At 41.2% G+C, this 23,734-nt stretch overlaps 1 protein-coding gene across 1 annotated transcript in view; it reads right to left on the minus strand.

Moving 5' to 3' along the window:
* Positions 1 to 23,430, minus strand: part of TMEM163 (transmembrane protein 163) — a 159,776-nt gene extending 136,346 nt beyond the window's left edge. Inside the window, exons 1-2 of the mRNA XM_024198639.1 lie at positions 23,271 to 23,430; positions 17,253 to 17,372 (exon numbers count right to left, since the gene is read on the minus strand). Coding sequence (XP_024054407.1) covers positions 17,253 to 17,372; positions 23,271 to 23,430 — 280 coding nt within the window. The remainder of the gene's footprint in view (positions 1 to 17,252; positions 17,373 to 23,270) is intronic.
* Between the last annotated feature and the right edge of the window lie 304 nt (positions 23,431 to 23,734).

A 23,734-nucleotide genomic window follows, 5' to 3' on the forward strand; every position in this document is an offset into this window, starting at 1 on the left:
GCAGTCTTCCTCAGTGTTCCTTGGGATTCCCAAACCACACAAATCAGATTGTTCTGCTGTTAGCATCTGCAACTACTGAGATCTTCATTCAGATAGAGAATCCTTTCATGTACTCAAAAAGAGAATGACAGCATTCATACATTCAGGAGCCCGTATTGTAGGGAGCATTTAGCAATAAATTTCATTACAACTAGGACTGTCAACTAATCGCAGTTAACTCACGCAATTAACTCAAAAAAATTAATCGCGATTAATCGCACTTATAACAATAGAATATCAATTGAAATGTATTAAATATTTTTGGATGTTTTTCTACATTTTCAATATTGATTTCAATTACAACACAGAACACAAAGTGCATAGTGCTCACTTTATATTATTTTTTATTACAAATATATGCACTGTAAAAATGATAAAAGAAATAGTATTTTTCAATTCACCTCATACAAGTACTGTAGTGCAATCTCTTTATCGTGAAAGTGTAACTTACAAATGCAGATTTTCTTTGGTTACAGAACTGCCCTCAAAAACAAAACAGTGTAAAACTTTAGAGCCTACAAGTCCACTCAGTCCTACCACTTATTCTGCCAATTGCTAAGACAAACAAGTTTGTTTACATTGACGGAAGATACTGCTGTCTGCTTCTTATTTACAATGTCACCTGAAAGTAAGAACAGGCATTTGCATGGCACTTTTGTAGCCAGCATTGCAAGGTATTTACATGCCAAATATGCTAAACATTCGTATGCCTCTTCATGCTTCGGCCACCATTCTAGAGGACATGCTTCCATGCTGATGATGCTTGTTAAAAAAATAATGCATCAATTAAATTTGTGACTGTACTCCTTGGGGGGAGAATTGTATGTCTCCTGCTTTGTTTTACCCCCTCTATTTGACACTGGTGAGGCCACACCTGGAGTATTGTGTCCAGTTTTGGTCCCCACGCTACAGAAGGGATGTGGACAAATTGGAGAGAGTCCAGCAGAGGGTAACGAAAATGATTAGGGGGCTGGGGCATATGACTTATGAGGGGAGGCTGAGGGAACTGGGGTTATTTAGTCTGCAGAAGAGAAGAGTGAGGGGGAATTTGATAGCAGCCTTCAACAACCTGAAGGGGGGTTCCAAAGAGGATGGAGCTAGGCTGCTCTCAGTGATAGCAGATGACAGAACAAGAAGTAATGGTCTCAAGTTGCAATGGGGGAAGTCTAGGTTGGATATTAGGAAACACTATTTCACTAGGAGGGTGGTGAAGCACTGGAATGGGTTACCTAGGGAGGTGGTGGAATCTCCATCCTTAGAGGTTTTTAAGGCCCGGCTTGACAAAGCCTTGGTTAGGATGATTTAGTTGGTGTTGGTCCTGCTTTGAGCAGGGGATTGGACTAGATGACCTCCTGAGGTCTCTTCCCACCCTAATATTCTGTGATTCTGCATATATTTCATGTTATAGCAGTCTCGGATGATGACCCAGCACATGTTCGTTTTAAAAACACTTTCACAGCAGATTTGACAAAACTCAAAGAAGGTACCAATGTGAGATTTCTAAAAATAGCTACAGCACTCAACCCAAGGTTTAAGAATCTGAAGTGCCATCCAAAATCTGAGAGAGACAAGGTGTGGAACATGCTTTTAGAAATCTTAAAAGAGCAACACTCTGATGCAGAAACTATAGAACCCAAACTACCAAAAAAGAAAATCAACCTTCTGCTGACTCAGATAATGAAAATGAACATGCGTCAGTCTCCACTGCTTTGGATTGTTATCAAGCAAAACCCATCATCAGCATGGACGCATGTCCTCTGGAATGGTGGTTGAAGCATAAAGGGACATATGAATCTTTAGCGCATCTGGCACGTAAATATCTTGCAATGCCAGCTACAAAAGTGCCATGCAAACGCCTGTTCTCACTTTCAGGTGATGTTGTAAACAAGAAGCAGGCAGCATTATCTCCTGCAAATAGTAACCAACCTCGTTTGTCTGAGTGACTGGCTGACCAAGAAGTAGGACTGAATGGACTTGTAGGCTCTAAAGTTTTACATTGTTTTATTTTTGAATGCTGTCTTTTTTTGTACATAATTCTACATTTGTAAGTTCAACTTTCATGTTAAAGAGCTTGCACTCCAGTACTTGTATTAGGTGAATTGAAATATACTATTTTTTTGTTTTTTGCAGTGCAAATATTTGTAATCAAAAATAAATATAAAGTGAGCACTGTACACTTTGTATTCAGTATTGTAATTGAAATTAATATATTTGAAAGTGTAGTAAACAGCCAAAATATTTTAAATAAATGGTATTCTATTGTTTAATCGCGCGATTAATCATGATTAAATTTTTTTAATCGCTTGACAGCCCTAATTACAACCATTGCCTATGGTGCCAAAGTTTATCTTGTGGGCCTGTTTCTTGATTTTGGGGACTTTTTGATAATATTTCTCTTTCTTGTTATACTTTCTTGCACATGGAAATATCAAGTCGTGTTAAGTAAAAAGATATTGAGTTTATTATTAAAATCTAATGTCCCACACAGAAAAGCAAATAAATATGTTCCTTTGTGTACTATTAGTTCCACAGAGTTGAACATCATAGTCTGATAAATGTTGGCTGCTGCAGCAAGTCATGTACAGTGAGGCCTATCAAGTCAGGAGGTAGAAGTTAATCCTCTGAGTATAAACAGCCCTCATTCATTATCTACTTACGAAACAACAACAGTAGGACTGAAACCTTTCATCCACCCCACCCTTCCCCACTCAGGCATAGACTAATTGATTACTTATGAAACAGTGCTGGTAAAGGATTTCTTATTCCCTAATGTACTGCTTAGTGGCTTTCTCCTAACAACTTAGCCATTCACTTAGGGCCTGATCCTACAACATTCTGTCAATGGGAGTTGTGTCATTGACTTCAGCGGAGCTGGACTGGATCCTCAATGGTGGTTAAAAGGTAGATCTAGCTTACTCTGAATCATAGTGTCCACCTCTAAAGAGGAGCCAGTTTTTCCAGGCTCTGAAGAATATGTCCCTATGATTAACCCAACTCTCTCTTGAATGTGAAATATAGCACCATTAAAACTGCATAGCTCTGCTACTAAAAACCCCGAACCATTGGTTGCTGTGGAAAGGCAATGTTAACCTACTGGATCAGAAATAATTCTTCTGACCAAAGCATAGTACATTCTAAATATACAATTTTAAAAAAAAATCCAGACAGGCACTTCCCTTTCTAATACCAGACTTTAGCATTTCTAACTGCATTTTAACAAAGCTTTTTATGGGCCCTGTACAATGGTAAATCACGCAAATATTTATGATTTCCCCAACTGCATTTCCTGGCTGACACTGGAAGCTGCATTTGCATTCTATTAAATCTCCCACAGACTGACAATAAATCTCTTTTCCCTAAAACTTGCAGAAATTAATATTTTTCCAGGCTTGGGGAGGCATTTTCATTCTTCATCCACAAGTTGTTTAATGGAAAATTGTGAGCCCCCAAAAAAGGAAACTAAATGGAATGAGGAGATTGAAGGTAGGTCCACATTTTCTTCACCTTGCTATATTAAAAAAGAGACATTACAATCAATAATTCACTGATGCACAAACCTTAATATCTGGAGGAGAGATTCTCTGTTTAGAAACATGGAAGGGGTTTTTGTTCTGCAATAGCTCTTCTCAGTACTTGTGGCCTCACTGTTGTTGTCTGCATTGAAGCAGCCAATATAATCTTTCCAAAAAGGTGATATTGTGCATGCTGCGATCTGCAAAAGCAACTTACATGAACATTGAGCCTTCTGCAGCTGTAACTGACAAAAGCATTGCTCCTTGACGGGCCATTTGTTAGACTAAACCCCTGCAATAGCCTCAGTCTATCCAATCGAAAGGATAGCTGGCTTACTCCAGTCACCAGTTACATAGCTCACCCGTTTCAGGCTGAGGGCTGGTTGATCTGCTTCTCAACATTGTGGGAGTAACTATTTATTCCCTTTCTTCTCTGCTTCTAGAGAAGAGAGAAAAGGAAGGGGGCTCTCCTGGGAAGGTAGGAGGAGGAGAAAGGTGGCCCTTGTTCTTTGCACTGGGAAGGTTGCCTTACAAGTGAAAGTGAAAATTAGTGATTAATAAAAGTTCTCATCTTTTCAAATCAAGAGATTGCTTCAAATTTTGGCCAATGGTTTATGATTGTTCTTATCTGATACAAATCCATTTGCCCAGTCTTATTGGCCCAGTGTGGAGATAGCCTGAGATCATCCTACCTTTTATAGTGAAGGGCTGCCTCTGTAGTTATTTCATGAGTAAGTGGGAATTTTGAGTACATAATGAGGATCACGCCCGTAGAAGCTTATACTGGGTATCATCTCCCCAGAATGAAAAGTTAGTTCTTTTGTCTATTTTATTATAATGATCTTACACTTATGTAATATATTTCATCCTGATGAGTTCCATATGTTTTATAAACATTTAGTAACTAATTCATAATCTATATATAATGACTACTGCACAACCCCAAAGAAACGTGCCTACTACTAGGGTGGAATGCTCACCAGTGTATAACATTGTATATGAGTTTAGTATGTGTAATGATGAAGAATAACTTATTCAACTGAAATAATCAAGGGTGAATTTATACAGATGGATTATAACTTGCCAAATTGAACTCTGCCACAAGACCACTATTAACATGCCCACTCTTCCAAAGAGTGCCATAATATCTAATGCAGGGGTCAGCAACCTATGGCACGTATGCCAAAGGCGGCACGCAAGCTGATTTTCAGTGGCACTCTGCTGCCGACCTGGGGTTCCGTCTGCCAGCCCCCTGCCAGCCAGGGTCCTGGCCGCCAGCCCCACTCAGCTCACTGCCAGCCTGGATGGACAGAAACCCGGCCCGGCGGCGGGCTGAGCGGGGCCAGCGGCCAGGACACCAGCTGGCAGGGGCCGGCGGACGGAACCCCAGACCAGCAGCGGGCTGGTGAGCGGCTCAGCCCACTGCCGGCCTGGGGTCCCAGCCTCTGGCCCCGCTCAGCCCACTGCCAGTCTGGGGTTCCATCCGCCGGCCCCTGTAAATGTATTACTGGCACGCAAAACCTTAAATTACAGTGAATAAATGAAAACTTGGCACACCACTTCTGAAAGGTTGCCAACCCCCGATCTAATGAATACAAGTGGCCAGGACATTAGTTTTGTGTTTCTCTGGAGAGAGAGCACCTCCAGTAGCACAGTGACTGTGAATAGAATGTCAGGACATTAGACTCAGAAGGAAGAGTGCCACCTACTGAAGCAGCACCACCCCTTGCTACAGCATCTAGTTTTTCCTCTACAATTACTGCTGTAGCACTGGTTCAGCTTCATTGGTGTTGGCAACTGTGGGAGCACGGGTGTAGACCAACCACGTATTTTTACCACTGTCATCTAAATCTGCTGTGAACCACATGACATTTTAAAGAGGCATATAATATTTTCCTCAATCCTTGCTTGGTAGCAAAATTTCTCTACTATTCATCTGTACCTCACATACAAAAAAACTGTTTAACTGGCAAGTGAAATACTGTGCAGGGTGAGTATTAAAGTCTATTTGGCCAGAACTTCAACTGAAAGACAAGTTAATTCAGTACTGGAATTGAAGAAATTACACACTAAAAAAAATTCACCAGTGTCAAATTATATAATAAATGTTCTCAACAGTCTCTGTTATGCAAAACAGCTACAATGTTATTATTAAATTCAAGTGAGGTAATAGTCTTTGCATCTGAGGGTCTAATAAGTTCAGCTAAATCAATTAATATTTTAAAGTTCCTGGCATATTTTAAGGAAAATAAAACTAAAAGACAGCCATGATTTTCATTTCCATCTTTTAACACTGCACTTTTGAAAAGTTTCAGTTTTAATTACGTAGCAACTTACAGCCTCACACACAACCAATACACTCTGAATAAAACATTACTTTGCAATGAATATTAAACTTTCAATTTCTTTCCTTATTCCTGACATGTCTTTTGTTCCAGACACAGAGAATTACAAGTTCATCTCTGATAGTAAACAAACTTTGTGGCATATAGCAGGAAAATGTATAAGGAAATCAAGTCTGATTGGCATATCATGAATTCATAAGGAAATCTACTTCACATGGTAGCTTGGCCTGATGTAGCAGAGTTATTAATTTGTATTGTCAATATCATGTTGATCATTTGATTTTTCTACCATATTTAGTACAGGATTGGATTCAATTACTCTTCTAATACAGGTCTGGTTTGCTGGTCTTGCTTTTTAATGGATATTGTGGGTGAGTAGTTCTACATTTGCCCTTCGAAGAAAAGTAATTTCAAATGCCTAGTTATTTTAAATTAGGAAAGTCATTACTGCAGTAAGCATAATGTTTATGAATTTTCCTAAAGATTTGTATGTAGTATTTTAGTCAAAATGCACATTCTGCCCACCAATAGTGTAGTTTAACTGTGTAACAGATATGAAAAAGATGTATTATTGCACAGATGCAGGAACTTACACCAGCCCAATTACTGAATTATCTGACATTTGGTAGTTATGTATCTTACTGCATAAGACTCCAACCCTGTAACTGGACAAGCATGGTTGGATGCTTTAGCCCACACAAGCAACAGAGAGTCCTGTGGCACCTTTAAGACTAACAGATGTATTGGAGCATAAGCTTTCATGGGTGAATACCCACTTCGTCAGCCCACACAGGACCTCATTGTCTTCACTGGGGCTCCACTATTAGAGGCCTAAATTTGTGGAGCCCATAAAGCTGCACATAAATATATACTGTTATTAATTAATTGCATTACAGTAGTCTGCTAGCATAGGTGCTGGAACTAGGAGTGCTAGGGGTGCTGTCGCACCCTCTGGCATGAAGTGTTTTCCATCATATACAGGGTTTACAATTTGGTTCAATGGCTCTCAGCACCCCGCACTATACAAAGTGTTTCAGCACCCCTGTTTGCTAGGCACCTTGCAGACATAGTAAGGGACAGTCCTCCAAACAGCTTACAATCTAAATAGATAAGATAGACAAAGGGTGGAAGAAGGTATTATTATTCATCTTCTAGACAGCACATGACAGCTGTGCTCCAGGATGTGCCCTGGTTTTAAGCATTGGTTTTGACCTAAACAATCATAAATGGACTAGGACCAATTACCTGAGCTTCGTTCCTTATGTATCATATTGCAGTTGTGACCAGCAAAAGTGCTGATGTTAGATTTCCCTCAATATTGGATGTCCATCTTAGCTGCAAAATTCCTTGGGACAAATTCTTGTCATCGGTGGGGTTTTAAGGGCTGTAATATTATTGCAGAATTTGGCCCAGAGAATGACTGACCTTCCATTTTCTATGTAAACACACACGGGGGACTTATGTTTTAAAGACTGGCATCTGAATATGAAATCTGTTTGTTTTAATAAGCTCCTGCCACAATCATAAACTTTCAACTTCATTTTTGTTTTCATTTTAAGAACATAAAATCACATGCATCATGATGTGGCCTTCTTTATATTTCAGACTAGATTACTGGATTACCTGATACCAACTCACTATATTTTATTGGACAACTTCAGGAAGATTGCCTGATGTGTTACACAAGCTCCTACCATTGTGAGCCTGCAATATTTACACATTTTTCTTCTTCAACTAAATTCACATAGAGTTTTGTATGCATAAGGGTAGCGGGCCCTTACTGGCCTGTCATTTTATTTTCATATGAGTGAAAACCATATTTTGCTGTTACTAAAAAAAGCCTCACTATATTGTAAGGCCATCTTCTGCTGGAGCTGTACATGTAATTGGTTTGTCCTTTAAACCCTTCATATAATATGATGGGGCCAAATTACACTCACAGTTACACCAGTGCAACCAAATTGAGGCCAGCGGGGTTGCATAGGTATCACCATCAGTAGAATTTAGACCTTGGAGTTTAATTTTGCTATTTCATTGACACTTTTGAGAGACTGTGCCCTCTGTCTTTTTATTGTAGGTGTAATTAAATGTCCTGTGCAATATGTAAAATCGGATGTTTAAACACTCAGATGGGATTTCTGTTCACTTTTTAACTTTTACATGGTTGTGAGGGATCCTGCATATTATATATGAGTATGTGTCTAATGGCTTTTTGCCAATATAAATCCAGGCCCTTAACAATGGGAAAGGCCAAGTGATTTGGTATAGCATCTGGAAAAGAAAATATGAAGGCCAAGATTTTCAACAATGACTAATGAATGTGGTCGGCCTCCATTTTTGGGTACCCATGTTGAGACATTTTAAAAGGGCTTGATTTTCAGAAAGTGCTGAGCACCCACCTCTGAAAATAAGTCTCCTTTAAAAGACTCTTGAGTTGGGCACCCAAAAACTCAGGCACTGACAATCACTGGTCACGTCTGAAAAATCTTGGCCTACTTTTTTATTATCATCATAGAATCATAGAATATCAGGGTTGGAAGGGACCTCAGGAAGTCATTTAGTCCAACCCCCTGCTCAAATCAGGACCAATCCCCAACTAAATCATCCCAGCCAGGGCTTTGTCAAGCCTGACCTTAAAAACCTCTACGGAAGGAGATTCCACCACCTCCCTAGGTAACCCATTCCAGTGTTTCACCACCCTCCTAGTGAAAAAGTTTTTCCTAATATCCAACCTAAACCTCCCGCACTGCAACTTGACACCATTACTCCTTGTTCTGTCATCTGCTACCACTGAGAACGGTCTAGATCCATCCTCTTTGGAACCCCCTTTCAGGTAGCTGAAAGCAGCTATCAAATCCCCCCTCATTCTTCTGTGTCCAGTTTTGAGGCCTCACCAATGTCAAATAGAGGGGAATGATCATGTCCCTCGATCTGCTGGCAATGCTCACTTATACAGCCCAAAATGCCGTTAGCCTTCTTGGCATCAAGGACATACTGTCGACTCATATCCAGCTTCTCGTCCATTGTAACCCCTAGGTCCTTTTCAGCAGAACTGCTGTCTCGCCATTCGGTCCCTAGTCTGTAGCAGTGCATGGGATTCTTCCGCCCTAAGTGCAGGACTGCACTTGTCCTTCTTGAACCTCATGAGATTTCTTTTGGCCCAATCCTCTAATTTGTCCAATCCTCTAATTATAATTAATTTCCACTGTTGCTGCCATGTGCACGGTACCATGCAAACATAAGGAAAAGCACTGACTGTCACTATGTGCAATTTTTAAAAAATTATCTTTTTGAAGCAACAGCTAAAAATGTATCACTGGGAAAGAGAGGTAATTCATTAATAGAAATCCACTAACTCAGTTGTTTGTGTAGTTTGCCTTTAAATGGTAACTAGTGAAAAATTATACCGACATGTCCATGTAAATACTTATAGAGCCTGATTCTCCTTTCATTTACACCACTGTAAATCAGGAGTAACTCCATTCAAGTCAATGCAGTTACAATGGAGTAAAAATAACCTAAGAGGAGAATCAGGCCCACATTTCCTGTCATTAGTCAGAAATGAAATTCTGTCACTTGCTTTCTAATCATTCTGACCAACAGATTGGATCTGAATCCAGATCTCCCATAGTTGGTGGGTGTTTGGATGTGGGGCTCTGGAACACACCATTATAGAGACAAGGGCTGGACTAATATGAAGTTCTGACTCAGCACTGAACTATCCTGAAATTTGAGGGTATTTAGAATGAGGGGTTTAGTTTGGGCCCGTCTCTAATCCAAATGTATGAAAGCTCACATTGTCTAGGTCATTTTCACTATTTAATGTGGAAACTCAGAATGATCTGATACGGTAACATATGCATGTCAGTTTCTTTCATATTTACATACAGTGCTGGAGCTAATCTATGAAATCCTATATCAACAGCCTAGTCTGATAAAAATCCTACCAGCTGCAGAATTACCTCTATTAAGGTCATATGCAAAGAACTTCTCAAATAGAATTTGACTTCTCAGAATAGCAGCACATTTCACAAACTGTATTGGATGATTACCAGTGAAGGACCTCAGAGGATCTGTTATCAGTTATACTTTATTTTATAGCTGTTTCTACAATGCCAAATCCCTAAATCCTTATTCAGTCCTTGTCTGCAAAGGGAGCTTCAACTTCAGAATTTTGACTATACATTACATTTATGTATTAATATCTCTGCTCTGTTTATTATAACAGTCTTGGCTAATCTAATCAGGAAGACAAATTAACAGACTTGACATTCTTTGAATCATAAGACAAAATTAGACAAATGCACGCCTGCTAAAATGAGAGTTGTGTTTTCTGGCTTTGATGATATTCTAAAAGATCTTGGTCTGCTTGGCAGGAATTAAGCTATTACCACAAAAATCTGTATTTGTGCACTTTTAGGAATGAGATTTTAATAGCACAAAAGGAAAGGAAAAAAGCTATTGTTTTCCACAGCCACAGTCCCATTACAAACGTAGTATTTCCTGTTCCTACATAACTAAGGTCCATGGCTTAATGTGCACCTACACTGGGGCAACTACCTTAGTGAATAATATGAGCTGAGTTACATCAGGGATGAAATTCACCCAAGATGGCCAAGTTGCAGTTGCTGCTATGAAATAACAACTTTGACGTCCTTGTTGTTTGTGCAATCAAAATCTCAGTAAGTAAAAAACACTATGTTAATACAATGTAATGCATTATTATTTAAAAGGCAAGAAACAATTATGAGTAAAATAATTTTTAAAATACAGATTCTATAAGTATTTCGGGGAAAAAACTGAACCTAATTTTACTTATTTATTTGTACTGTGCCCAGGATCAATTTGGGGGAATATATTACAAAAATTAAAACCAGCTTTTGACAAACTGAACCCACTCCCATCCAAATTAAAAAATGAAGAGAAAGGCAGAGTGAATATATTTATCTGGCACTGCTTGGTCTACAATGGAAGCAAGAGCATTCCAGAAAAACAAATGGCACAATGGGCATGAGTAGTCTTGAGAGAGTCTGGTCTCCAGACACTAAGGGCCTTGTAGATTTGCACCTTAAGGCTTCATTGATATCAAGGGTATTATAAATTAAATGTGGGGTGACCGTATTTCCCAAAGGGAAAACAGGACATCTCCAGCCACTCGCCCAAGCCCCCGCCCCTCCCAGCAAGGCTGTTGCCCATTGCTGGAACCCTGCCATCCCCCCACCCTCCGGTGAGGCTACTGCCCGTTGCTGGAACCCTGTCAACTTCACCACCCCCCTCCCAAGGCTGTTGCCCATTGCTGGAACCCTGCAGGAGCCCCTTTAGGAAGCTGTTGCCAGTCGCTGGAGCCCTGCCTGGCCCCTGGCCCCACATGCTGAAATGGGGGCGGGAGGACTGGCTGGCCTTTCCACTCACACTCACTCTGCATGTTCCTCCGCACCATACCCCACTTTTTTGACAAAAGTGGGCATTTGTCCTGTTTGCTCTTGCCAACTGATCAAGTCGGCAACTGCAAAAATGGGACAAATGCCTCCTTTCAGAAAAAAAAAAGTTGGGATGGCCAGGAGAGGGCTTAAAAAAGGGACTGTCCCGGCCCAAACGGGACATATGGTCATCCTAATTAAAGTCTATAAAGGCTTTATGGGCACTCAAGGCTTGTATAGCTCTAATCTTAGGGTATGTCTACACTACCCGCCGGATCGGCGGGTAGCGATCGACCTATCGGGGATCAATTTATTGCATGTAGTGTAGATGCGATAAATTGATCCCCGATCGCTCTCCCGTCGACTGCTGAACTCCAGCTCGGTGAGAAGCGGAAGCAAATGTGAGCTTCCCTCTTTCAGACATCCAGCTGGATTTTCAGTAGCAACTTACTGTGACTTCCACAATTCATTCATCACAAGGTACCTATGCTACACCATTACACATCTGTTATGCCATTACTAGAGTTTATTATACCTCTAATTTTAAAATATTATAAATCACTGTGCATTAACTCACCATTCACAGCCTAAAAACCCTGTCAGAGGGGTCAAATTAATGCAGACAACATCAGGACCCCCAATAGAAACATAGCAAATGAGCAAGACATGATGCTGAAGAGTGGAAGCAGGGTATTGTGGAGATATACAAAGATTTTTCCTTCACGCCAATGGTCCATAGGATTTCCAATGTCTTTTCTCACAGCACTACAATCTATATGTGAATTTTGGCCATGCCCACTGCCCCTTTCAACAATAAGCCTGGCACAAAGATAGCTTAGCATGATGGAGCCCAGCTTCTAAGCCCCTGCTGACAATCATCCTTCCCTAAAAGTACCTTCTTTGCACATGCTTATCACCATTAGTGTCAGATTTATCAACCTCCTTTAAGAATACTATCATATCAAAGATTATGCAAATTCTGCAGGGACAACAAGCTCAGCCCATTGGAAAGGAATGTCTCACATCACACAGTGACCATTCCAGCTGATTAAGGAGCTGCAAAATTAGTTCTGAATGCAGCTCTAGCTAATCCTGGATGGAAGGATGGGGACTGCATTGCAGCACCAGAAGATGGGGATTGTAAAACAAAATTAGAGATTATTTTAGTTGCAAGCACTGTAAGCATGAAGGGAACAAATCTCAACTTCCACCGCCCTCCCTCCAAACACACACACACACCCCTCCCAAAATTTTTATTATCCTTCTAATGTTTCTATTTTTACAGATGCAGGTCTCATGCAGTCTCACTGCTGGTCCCCCTCTCTATGTTTTTTATGTGCTACTGCAGTAGTGGTGCAATAAGAACGTACAGGACTCCCTGGGGGGGCGGATATTATGAAGACTGAAAGAGAAGTGTACAGGGAGAACTTAATGACAAATCAAAAGGAAGTAGTCGGAAGGCAGACAATGCAGTCTGACAGCTATCAAACATCTAGCAGAGCAGGCTCACGAGATGGTAGGTACAGTGGAAAGATTGTTCCTCACTGAAACTGAAGATCGGGTCTGTATAGCCAACACTTTGCCTTTATAAACAAGTAGTAAAAATATAGTTTGAATGGGTTGTGAGGAAATAGCGAGGAGGAAATAGCAGGTGTTTGCGAAGGATTGTCAGAGTCAGATGACTAAACTGACAACCGGTCATTTATATAAAACAGGCAGCAACCTTTTGATCACCTGGCATGCCTCCTAACTCAGGGATTGGCTAGAGCAGTGGTTCTCAAACTGTGGGTTGGGACCCCAAAGTGGGTCGCAGCCCTGTTTTAATGGGGTCGCAAGGGCTGGTTAAGACTTGCTGGGGCCCGGAGCCAAAGCTGGAGCCCCACCGCCCAGGGCCAAAGCCTGAAGGCTCCAGCTCTGTGTGGCAGGGCTCAGGTTACAGGCCCCTTGCCTGGAGCTGAAGGCCTTGGGCTTCAGCTTTGCCCCCCTCAGGCTTTGCCCCCCCACCCCACCCTGGGGCAGCAGGGCTTGGGGGGGGTGAGTTTCAAGCTTCTGGGGTCATGTAGTAATTTTTGTTGTCAGAAGGGGGTCACGGTGCAATTAAATTTGAAAACCCCTGGGCTAGAGGAACAAGCTGACAACAAAGAAAACATAAAAGAAAAGGAGCAGATAATGAATGATATAACATGGGAGACTTTAATGAGATGGTCAACTGTTGAAACTGCAATCAGAATTAAGAAATTGTAAAGGACCATATGGAACAGTCAATCACTCAGAGTTCAAAAGACACTTAATAGTAAGAATATAAAAGGCTCTAATAATGCATTTGTTACATGTTAATTATATGACAATTGATCATTTAAACATTCACAGAGATTTAATGTCAAGATTTGTATTGCATCTGCTTTTAATTCTTAACAAATTTGGCATCTAGATACAACGAAGAAAGATGTATTCCAAACACCTAAAATAAGTTGGACATAATCAATATGTTTGTAAATATTAACTGTTATTGAGCATAAATACAATTACCACCCTGTTAAAACCAAGTAGCCTATGCATAATTGATTGTATTTATAATATATGGGGGTAAATTCTGCTCTCCCTATTGTTGTCAATAATCCCAATGAATTCAAGTGAAGGGGCAAGGAGGTCGTCCTTAATTAACATATTAATAATGTATTACACAAAAAGTGACCCATTGTTCATTCATTGTAGGGTAGCCAGCTTCACTATGAAGATGAATGGTGTAATCATTTGGTATAGTCTATAAAAATTATGTCATTACAGTTTTAAGTCTTTTCCTGAGATTACATGCGTGCTGAATATTTACCATAGCTTCTTTTATACAGTAACTCCTCACTTAACGTTGTAGTTATATTCCTGAAAAATGCAACTTTAAGTGAAATGATGTTAAGTGAATCCAATTTTCCCATAAGATTTAATGTAAATGCGGGGAGTTAGGTTCCAAGGAAATTTTTTGGGGGCAGACAAAAGGCATTATATACTGTACAATACTGTACTGTGGTTGGGAGGTGCCCCTGGCTTACCCCACACAGGCACATCCCGCTGCAGGCAAGGACACTAGGAAGCACCTTGCGCAGGAGCAGCGGCAGCTTCCCCCCAGAAGAACAGCATCTTTGCCGGGGGAGATGCTCCAGACCCGCCACTTCCCGTCCCCGCTCCACTCCAGGCCCACCTCTTCCCACCCCCACTCCACCTCCTCTCCGGAGCATGCCGCATCCCCGCTCCTCCCCCTCCCTCCCAGCGCTTAGGACTTTCTGGGAGGGAGGAGGGAGGAGGAGGAGCGGAGACATGACATTTCCTCGCTCTCCCCCTCCCTCCCAGAAAGTCCTAAGCACCGCCAAACAGCTGTTTGGTGGCGGGGGAAGTGCTGGGAGGGAGGGAGGGAAAGGAGGCGGAGAAGAGGAACTTGTGCAATGCTCCTTTGTAAAGTTGCTGCTCTTCCACAGAATCTTACAAGCAGTGGACAGAGCAGGCAGCCAAACGATGTTATAAGGAAACATTGCACAACTTTAAACAAGCATGTTCCCTAACAGAGCAGCGATGTAACTTTGAAACAACGTTAAGCGGGAAGACGTTAAGTGAGGAGTTACCGTATCTTTTTTTTTAAATCACTCTTACATGTACGTTCCTAAAGACAACTGCTCAGTGACTATGTGAAATGAATGCCCTGAAAAGCTTACACGCTAAGACCCCAATCCTGTAAACATTTACTCACCTGCTTTGCACACGAGACATTAAGCAGGTGTTTATTTGCAGGATCAGGGTCTCATGTATGCATCATTAAATACTTTCCAAAGTAAACAAAGGAGATGACTGGTTAGACAGGTGATTAGACGAGACTTCGTCCTTTATGGTAAACTTTGTTTTAGTGTTATGTCATCACCTCAGTCCCCCACATTGAACCCTATTTGTTTTTGTACAACTGATGTGTCCTATCTGACAACTAGGGCCAATTCCTCAGCTGGTATAAATAGGCATAGCTCCAGTGACGATCTATGTGTATTTATACCAGCTGAAGAACTGGCTCCTCAATTGTAAGCTATGTCTTTTTTGTTACTTGCCCATACAGTGCCTAGCATAATGAGGCCCTGATACCCAATTGGGGTTCCTAGGTGCTATCATCATCTTCTCATCCCAAAGCATGGCTCTCGGTCTGACTGACCTTAGTTGTGTTTGCACTATTTTCTCTGTCATCCTATCATCTGCTTGTCTTCGACAGTGTCCCCATCATCATAATCATACCTGGCTTTCACATCCTACTCCACCATAATACAAAGAATAAATGATAATAATAATAATAATAATAATAATAATAATAATAACCAGGTAAAATTTTCAAATAATCTAATTATCCAGACTAACTTTAAAAATCATAATATTTCACAGAAAAATGGATATTTATAGTAATCTGTTTTTGTACTTATTAATGTCTTGCAACTTTGATAAATGAAAGCTGTTTTCAGTGAAACAAAACAACTTCTTGGTATTTCTGAACATTAAATTAAATCTCTGAAAACATGTGACTAAAAATAATTGTATTAGCTTTATTAACTATAATATAAGTAAGTCTGAATAACCATAATTCATATATACCACCTGATCTATTATCTTTATAAAACTTTCATAACAAAACTCTTTGGAAGGGACAATAATCAATCTTGTTCTTGCAGTGCCAGTATGAAAAAGAAATTACTGAATTTTCATGAAGCAGAACAAAATGTAAACTCAGCTGTCCTACTTTCTCATAAAATGTTTATATTCTATAATGCATTAGATGCTGCTTTTAAATGTTCCCTCTTTTTTTTTTTTTTTTTTAAACTCAAACTATTGTACTTGTTTTTCATATAAATAGCTTCGAGTAATATATGCTGAATTTTGCAGAGACCATTTGGTCAGATTCTAATAATCCCTCTTGGGAGCTGACACCAACTTCCAGCAGCAGGTCCAACATTGCACATTGGAATAATAAAACACATGCTGCTGCAGCTCCCAGAAAATACAAGTCTGTCTTTTCCAAAATGAAGGATGACATTCTGAGGATCTCAGAAGCCTCTTGTCTCCTAGCTAGAAGCATGAAGCTTTTCCTTTTAAATGAGCAGTAAACATTCTGGGCTCTAAATAAATAAACAAACAAAGGGAACTAACTTTTTTTTTTATTCACTGCAAAATTCAGGTTTTATCCATCAAATTAAATAAAGATCACTGTATTAGGATAATAAACTGGTAGTAAATGTGTTATTTTAAAACAGAAAAAAGTGCTGTTTAGTGCAGTTAAATAAAGACACTTTTACTCAGCACAAAATTAAAAAATAACCTATAACCCAGTTTTTCACACAATGAAAATGTTGAATTATTTTTTAATTCTCCATATCAAAATGATTACCAGATAGATGGCATTAAATTTGCCTCCAGGAAGATAGTCTTATTAAAAAGATTGTGACTTCACTCCCAAAAATTAGCTTTGTGTTAGGGTATTTGCCAGCCTAAGAGAAATTATACATCTCCCCACTACATTTCATCTTCTATCTTCACAGCATTCCAAATATAAGCCTCAGGTAGGTCTAGACTTCTCATGTTTGACCTCCTTGGTTGAAAGGAATGCACTGTATAATGATTTTTTTAATACTAGTCTGAAAAATGAACAGTTTTCCACATGCACAAATGCTAACCGGAATCAAAATATCCTATATCTTCCTCTGACCCTCAGCAACCCTCTCTGCTGAAGAAAAAAAGAAAAAAAAAGAAAAAGCTGTTTTACTAATTTATAAGCACCATGCAGACCCAAGCGGTCTACAAAGAAATCACTCCACCAGTAATACAGATATAAAAGCATAAAGCATCCTGTAGCATTTTGAGAAATTCTGATAGCCAAGAAAAAGGCTTAAAGAGTTTAAAATATTCCCAATACTCACTGAAGGCAGCCACTGCAAGAGCCAGTGTGATAACAATGGAGACCCATGAAACCCACAACGCCTTCTTTCTGTAGTTCTGAGCTTCATGAGGTTTTAGCCTTGTACTGCTTTCTAGTAAACCTGATAAAGGCAATACACAAAGCAGTGTGAACATTACATTACTCCTTTTAAAAAAGAAGAACACATCTGTGTCAATTCAGGACCAAACAGATAATTGTATATATCGTATATGGTACATTATGAGCCTAATTCTACTCACCTCACTGAATTCAGGTGAATGAAGCTAATAGGAGTGCTTGAGTGAGCAAGGAGAACATGTTTTGGCTCTAATGTTTGCATTTCACCTGATATTAATTGCACTCTTCACCCCAGAAGAGCACTGCAATCTTCAGGCAACTAAAGGAAGGTTCACAGTAATTTCACTGGGTATGTCTACATGGGGATAAAAGCCCCACGAGCATGGCCACAGCTGGCCCGGGTCAACTGAATCGAGCTTGTGGAGCTCAAGCTGCAGGGCTAAAAATTGCTGTGTAGACAGTCAGGTTAGGGCTGGAGTCCAAGCTCTGGGACCCGCCACCCTCACAGAGTCTTAGAACTCAGGCTCCAGCCCAAGCCCCAGTGTCTACACAGCAATTTTTCAGCCGCAGTGCCCGTGCCAGCCGTGGGGTTTTTATCCCCATGTAGACACTGCTCACCGATACAGGTACACATGAGGGACTTGATCCTGCAACTATTTAGGTCAATGATAAAACTTTAATTGACTTCAATGGTTCAGGATTTGGCCTTAGTTCTAGATAGGGTGACCAGACAGCAAGTGCGAAAAATCGGGACGGGGTGGGGGTAATAGGAACCCATATAAAAAAAAGCCCCAAATATCAGGACTGTCCCTATAAAATCAGGACATCTGGTCACCCTAGTTCCAGAAGAGAACTATAAGAACACAGGAAAAAACTTGTGTTGGAGTGTTAAGTTTACCAGGCTCACACACCTGAGAAGTTAACTTGCTGATCCATTAAAATACAGTGCTCGCATGGAGAATCAAAGAAGGAGCACATGTATTTTAGGATGATGATGAAAAAGACTTAGAGATGAAAAAGACCTATTAGACCTGAGGAAGAGCCATATGTAGCTCAAAAACTTGTCTCTCTCATCAACAGAAGTTGGTCCAATAAAAGATACTACCTCACCCACCACCTTGTCTCTCTGTTAGAGCATAAAGTCTATCCTCCTGCAAAGGCATACAATCCCCACATAGAGGGACATGAGAGAGGAATTTATGGCCTGATCCTGCTCTTACTGAAATCAGTGCAGTGGGTGCAGAATTGGGTCCTAGGTCCTAACCAATTTTTAAAAACTGTTTTTGTCTTTCACCATGCTTTCCAACTGTGGAACCTTCCCTTGTCTCCCCCATCCTAATGCCCAGCTAACAATTCAATTTAAATATCAGAAAAATAGTGATAGTCTTCTGCTCCCTCTCTCCCCTGCTTTAAAAAGTTATTTTAATTTAAAATAAAAACACCTTCTCTCCCCCCGCCCATCTTCTTTTAGCCCTAATTATGATATTCATTTAAGTACGTTTTTTTAAAATATATTCCTTTCACTAGAAACTGTAAAATCTGATCCAAATCTATTTCACCCATGATCTCTGGAATATTTTGTTTAACAAATGTAAAATCCAGTCAGTCTTCTCCAGTGCTTTTTCCAGGATATCTGTCACTTTTTCAGAAAACACACGTGTTTGAAAAGTGAAACTACTGTAGGGCTCTGAATTTGTAAAGCTAGCGTATTGTAAACATGAGAAGCAGCATAGATGGCTTGAAAACAGGGTTGGGCGTTAGAACTAGGATTAGAACTAGGAATTCCTATCACTAACTCACTTTGTGCTCTTGGGAAAATCACTTAACCCCACTGCCTCAATTTCCCCATTGGTAAACAGGGATAATATTTGCCTAGGATACCTCACAAGGGTGTTATAAGGATTAATTACTTAATGTTTGTACAGAGTTTTCACACATAATTATTAAATTCTTTATGTGCCAAATTTTGCCCTCAGTTACATACATGCAACTAATTAACTTCAAGAGGAGCCAAACTCTTATATGTCAGAGAAGAATTTGGTCCTATAATAAGAGATCCTATTTCTTAATTTTTATGTTTAAATTGCATTTATTTTCAACACACATTTAATGCTTTTCAAATTACCAGACTGATAGTCCTCAAGGCTTTGATTCCTCTGTATGCTCACAGAACAGGTTTGGAATGGGTAGCAACAATACAAACTTCTCACTTAGTCTGCCTAGAAGGACAGCAGTTCAGAGGGTAATTCCTCCTCCATTCAGTACTAGACCTGTCTGCTGCCACTGCCAACAAAGGTGCTCAATTTCAATGGTGGCTTTTGTGGGGCTAACACCTAAAAACAGGTCTAGAAATAAAGATAAGATTTCATTATTCTAATGAATAACATCTCTCCTTGTTTTTTGGCATTCTTTTTTCTAGAAGCATTTAAGGGTTCTACTTTAAGGTCCAAATTCTGTCCAGATGTAAAGCTTTTGGCTGATTTTGGCTCCGAGGTGAAACAAACATGAGGTAGAATGACACATTCATTCCTGCTTGTTTCTTTCTTTAAATACATCATCCAATTCCCAGGTAACAGACAGCTGCTGCCGTGAAGACCAAGGCATACAATAGATGTTTATGAATCATATAGACTCTTAGCTAAATAAAAACGTTCACAGCTAGCCCCTTTTCATCACTAATTGTAATTCAAGTGCCAAGAGTGCTTCCCACTGCATAAGATTCAGCTCCTTAATTTCATAAAATCAAAGCACCCCTGCTATGAGAGCTATACTGTAATGTGTATGTTAAAAATGATTGGAATATTCTTGGCTAGCAGGATGTAACTTTTTTTCCTCCTCCCTAAAATAAGTCACCTACTTTTATTTATTTACAATTTTCCCCCCACAAGAAGCACCATCTCATTTTAATGAGTCCTAGGGGACTGCATGCAAACATACACACATATTCATGCAGCTACCAGACACATAGCATGAAAATCCTTTTACAAAAAACATTAGCTCATTAATTTACATACAGCAAACAGATTCATGAGGGAGAGCTTTTGATCTTTTCACTGCATGTTACAAAACAATGTTTAATTTTAACTGACCACAGCACATTTTAGACCACCTTTAAATATGACCTGCATTGCTACAAAATGACGAGCTTGCATCTATTGACAAGATTTCTCCACCCTGAAACTGAGGTGCTGAATAATTTTGCTGCAAACAATAACTTGATTTAGCACCTAAATATCCCTAATGTAAAGATGATGCATTTGTTAAGCGCATTGAATTTGGTACATTTTATATTATGTTTCACCACCTAAATATACATTTCACAAAAAATAAAATTATTACATTAAATAATAATTCCAGAACACAAGATGTTTATGAAGTGATACCACATGCTGATTTAACAGAAGTTTGGGGGTTTTTTAATTTGACTGAAATAGCATTTTAAAATGTCATGTTTGAATTTCTATGTTGTTGGGTTTTTTTAATTGAAAAAAATAAAACCCTATTGTCTGATTACAATGTTAAATCAAGGACCTGATCCAAAGTCAATTAGAGTCCATGGAAAGACTCTCATTAACTAAGGAATGCCCTTAAAGAACCATTTTCCCTCCAAATACTTCAGTGACCTTTTTTTGATCTAGCAAAATGCAAAAGGATCCTTAGAAGTACAGTACTTGTAAAATTATTGAAGCCAGCTGCATTAGAGATTCATACCTATATGACTATGTCTATGTTTATGATTCATTGGAAAGAGCCACTGTAAAAAGTGCAATATTTCAGCAATATTATAAACAAACTGCAAAAATTATACTGAAACTTTTCCTGGAAATACTGGGGACAGTGAGACAGCTTACTGGACTCTTTCCCCTTTAACCCTACTACGGGTCAATTTAGCTGGGAAATCTCTTCTCAAAATCTCCCTTGAGGGTGGGGGTTGCAGATTTTAAGTTTCTCTAGAGCTCCAAATTCCTGCCAAACTTTTGAATTTTGACCTTAGTCAAAATGGCTGATGTTTCCCATTCCTTCCAATGGAACTAAAGCCACAAGCTGCCCTCTGTCAAGATGGCTACCATTTTCCTATATTATTAGTAGTATTTTATTATGTATTTGTATTATCGTAGCACCTAGGAGCTCCAGTCATGGATCAGCCTTTGGCCATGAAAGAAAGGTAGTCCCTAGTAAAGATGGGCACCAATTCCCATATTTTCCCAATATGACTGAAGCCCAGATGGACCTCAAGGAAGATAGTCATGCTCTTATACTCTATGGCTAGGGAACTGGAAAGGAACTGTGAAGAGAAAAAGGAATATGGGAAGCCTAAGGAGATGGAGGGAAATGTGAGGCACAGGATGGGGACTGAGGAGGTGCAGGGGAATGTGGGGTGCAGACAGTAAAATGAGGACAGTAAAAGAGGGGGAAGATAAGGAGAATGAGAGGAAAATATAGGGGGAAGGTGAGGGGCAATAGACTGTGTGGGAGCATAGCAAGTGAATGGAAGTGAAGCATGAGTTGGGGCATGGAGGGAGACAGGATAGTGATGAAGGAGGAGAATAGAGAGGGATAAAATGGCAGCTTCCTACAACCAGGGGATAGGCGAGGGTAAGTGGAGTGCAGTGAAGCCTGCATTTGTGCATGTGCATTTAAGGTTGAATTTTGAACCTGTAAAGATGATGATCACACACTGTTTAGAGGTTGGCAGCTTTTCCCAGATATTCAAATAAGAGGGCAGGTAAAAAAACAAACCACTATTATTTTTTAAATTTCATGATTTAGGGGGATATCTGACTCACGATTTTTGAATGGCTTATGTTGGCAGTGGTGGGATTTGCACTTTGGGGGGCACTATAGATTTAAGCCCCTTGGAGAGCCTCCCCTGATGGGGTCTTGGCAGCTGCTACACCAAGCATCCATCCGCTAACAGCAGCCTTTCTGTAGGAGGTATATTAGCAGAGACCCCAGCACTGATTGTCCCTCCTTGGAGTCCCCTCATTGAACCCCTCCCTTTTTATCACTGATTTACTTCTTTGAGGAGCTTCCCCTCCTCTCCCATTCATCTAGTCTGCAGCCTCTGGGACACCTCATCGCTGATTCCCTAGTCCTGACTGCATCCTTGGGGATTCTCCCACCCCACTCTCTGAGGAAAAGCAGTTAGACTGGCTATATATCTGACAATCTCCGTGAACTACTTAGGCTGTCAGCCTCTCATCTGGAAAAGAAGTGCTGTTTTGAGGCCGTGGTGGCATGAGGGAAGGCATAGGGACAGAGTGTATAGGGTGGGTCTTAGGAAGCTTCTGGGCGCAGGCTGTGGGGTAGATATTGGAGGGGCTGAGGAGGAGGGTTGCAGATACCAATGTTAAGCGAGTTGTAAATAATAAGTAAGGGACAGGTGCAGGGGGTATAGGGTGTGTAGTAGAAGGGCTGCAGGGGTGATGAAGGCAAAGGAGTTGCAGGTGTGTTGAGGGGAGGGCCAGGATTATTAAAGAACGGTAAGTGGCTTGAGATCTGTAATGGGCGAGTCAGGAAAGGTGTCGGGGGGCAATTATGATAATAGGGTGTCGGAGGGAACGCTAAGAGGCTGCAGAGGGGATATGGTGGAGGAACAAATGTTAGAGGGGCTTCAGGGAGCGACTGGGGGAGGGGTACGCCTTAGGGAGAAATGTAGGGGAGTGATGGGCACTGAAAAGGGGGTAATGGGGGACAGCAGAGGTGCCGGCGGGGGTGATTTAGAAGAAAGTTGCATTGGGGAAGGTTGCAGTGGGGTGATTTAGGACGGGAGAGATTATTATGGGGGCTGCGAGGAGTGATTTAGGGGAGGGATGCAGGATGTGCTTTTTTGGAGGGGGGTGTTGGGGCTGCAGGGTGTGTGCTGTAGGTGGGGGGCTGCCGGGGTGATTTAGGGGAGGATGTGGGGTGAGGGAGGCCAGGGCGTAAGGACGGGGCTCACCTCTGTCCTCCAGCCCTTCGCTGAACTGTCCGCTCTCCCCGATCCGCAGCTGTTCCTCCTGCTGGTCCCGGGAGGGGTAGGGCGGGGTGGTCCCGGGGGGCTGCACGATGGTGGGGTCCGGGGTGCTGGCCGGGTCGCCCCCGGCTGCGGCCGGCTCCATGTCTCGCGGAGTGGGAGAAGGCGGCAGCAGAGCGTGGCAGGGCAGCGAGGAGTGAGCGGAGCATCCAGCACGGGGGGAGGAGGAGACTGGGCTCAGAGCATCAGGGGGATGGGGACAGACGGCAAACAAACTCCCCCGGCGGCTCCCTCCAGCGGCTCATCGCCAGCCCCCGGGCAGGTGGGGAACCAGAACAGCCTCCCGGCTCCTCACCTGGGGGGGGGGGGGGCGGCAATCAGCCCCCCCCCACCCAGCAGCTGGGGGAGGGCTGCAATTAGAGGCCCCGCCCAGCCCCAGAGGGGAGTCC

Source organism: Terrapene carolina, unplaced genomic scaffold (genome assembly GCF_002925995.2).
Source record: "Terrapene carolina triunguis isolate 2854851 unplaced genomic scaffold, T_m_triunguis-2.0 Scaffold62, whole genome shotgun sequence".
Lineage (NCBI taxonomy): Eukaryota > Metazoa > Chordata > Testudines > Emydidae > Terrapene > Terrapene triunguis.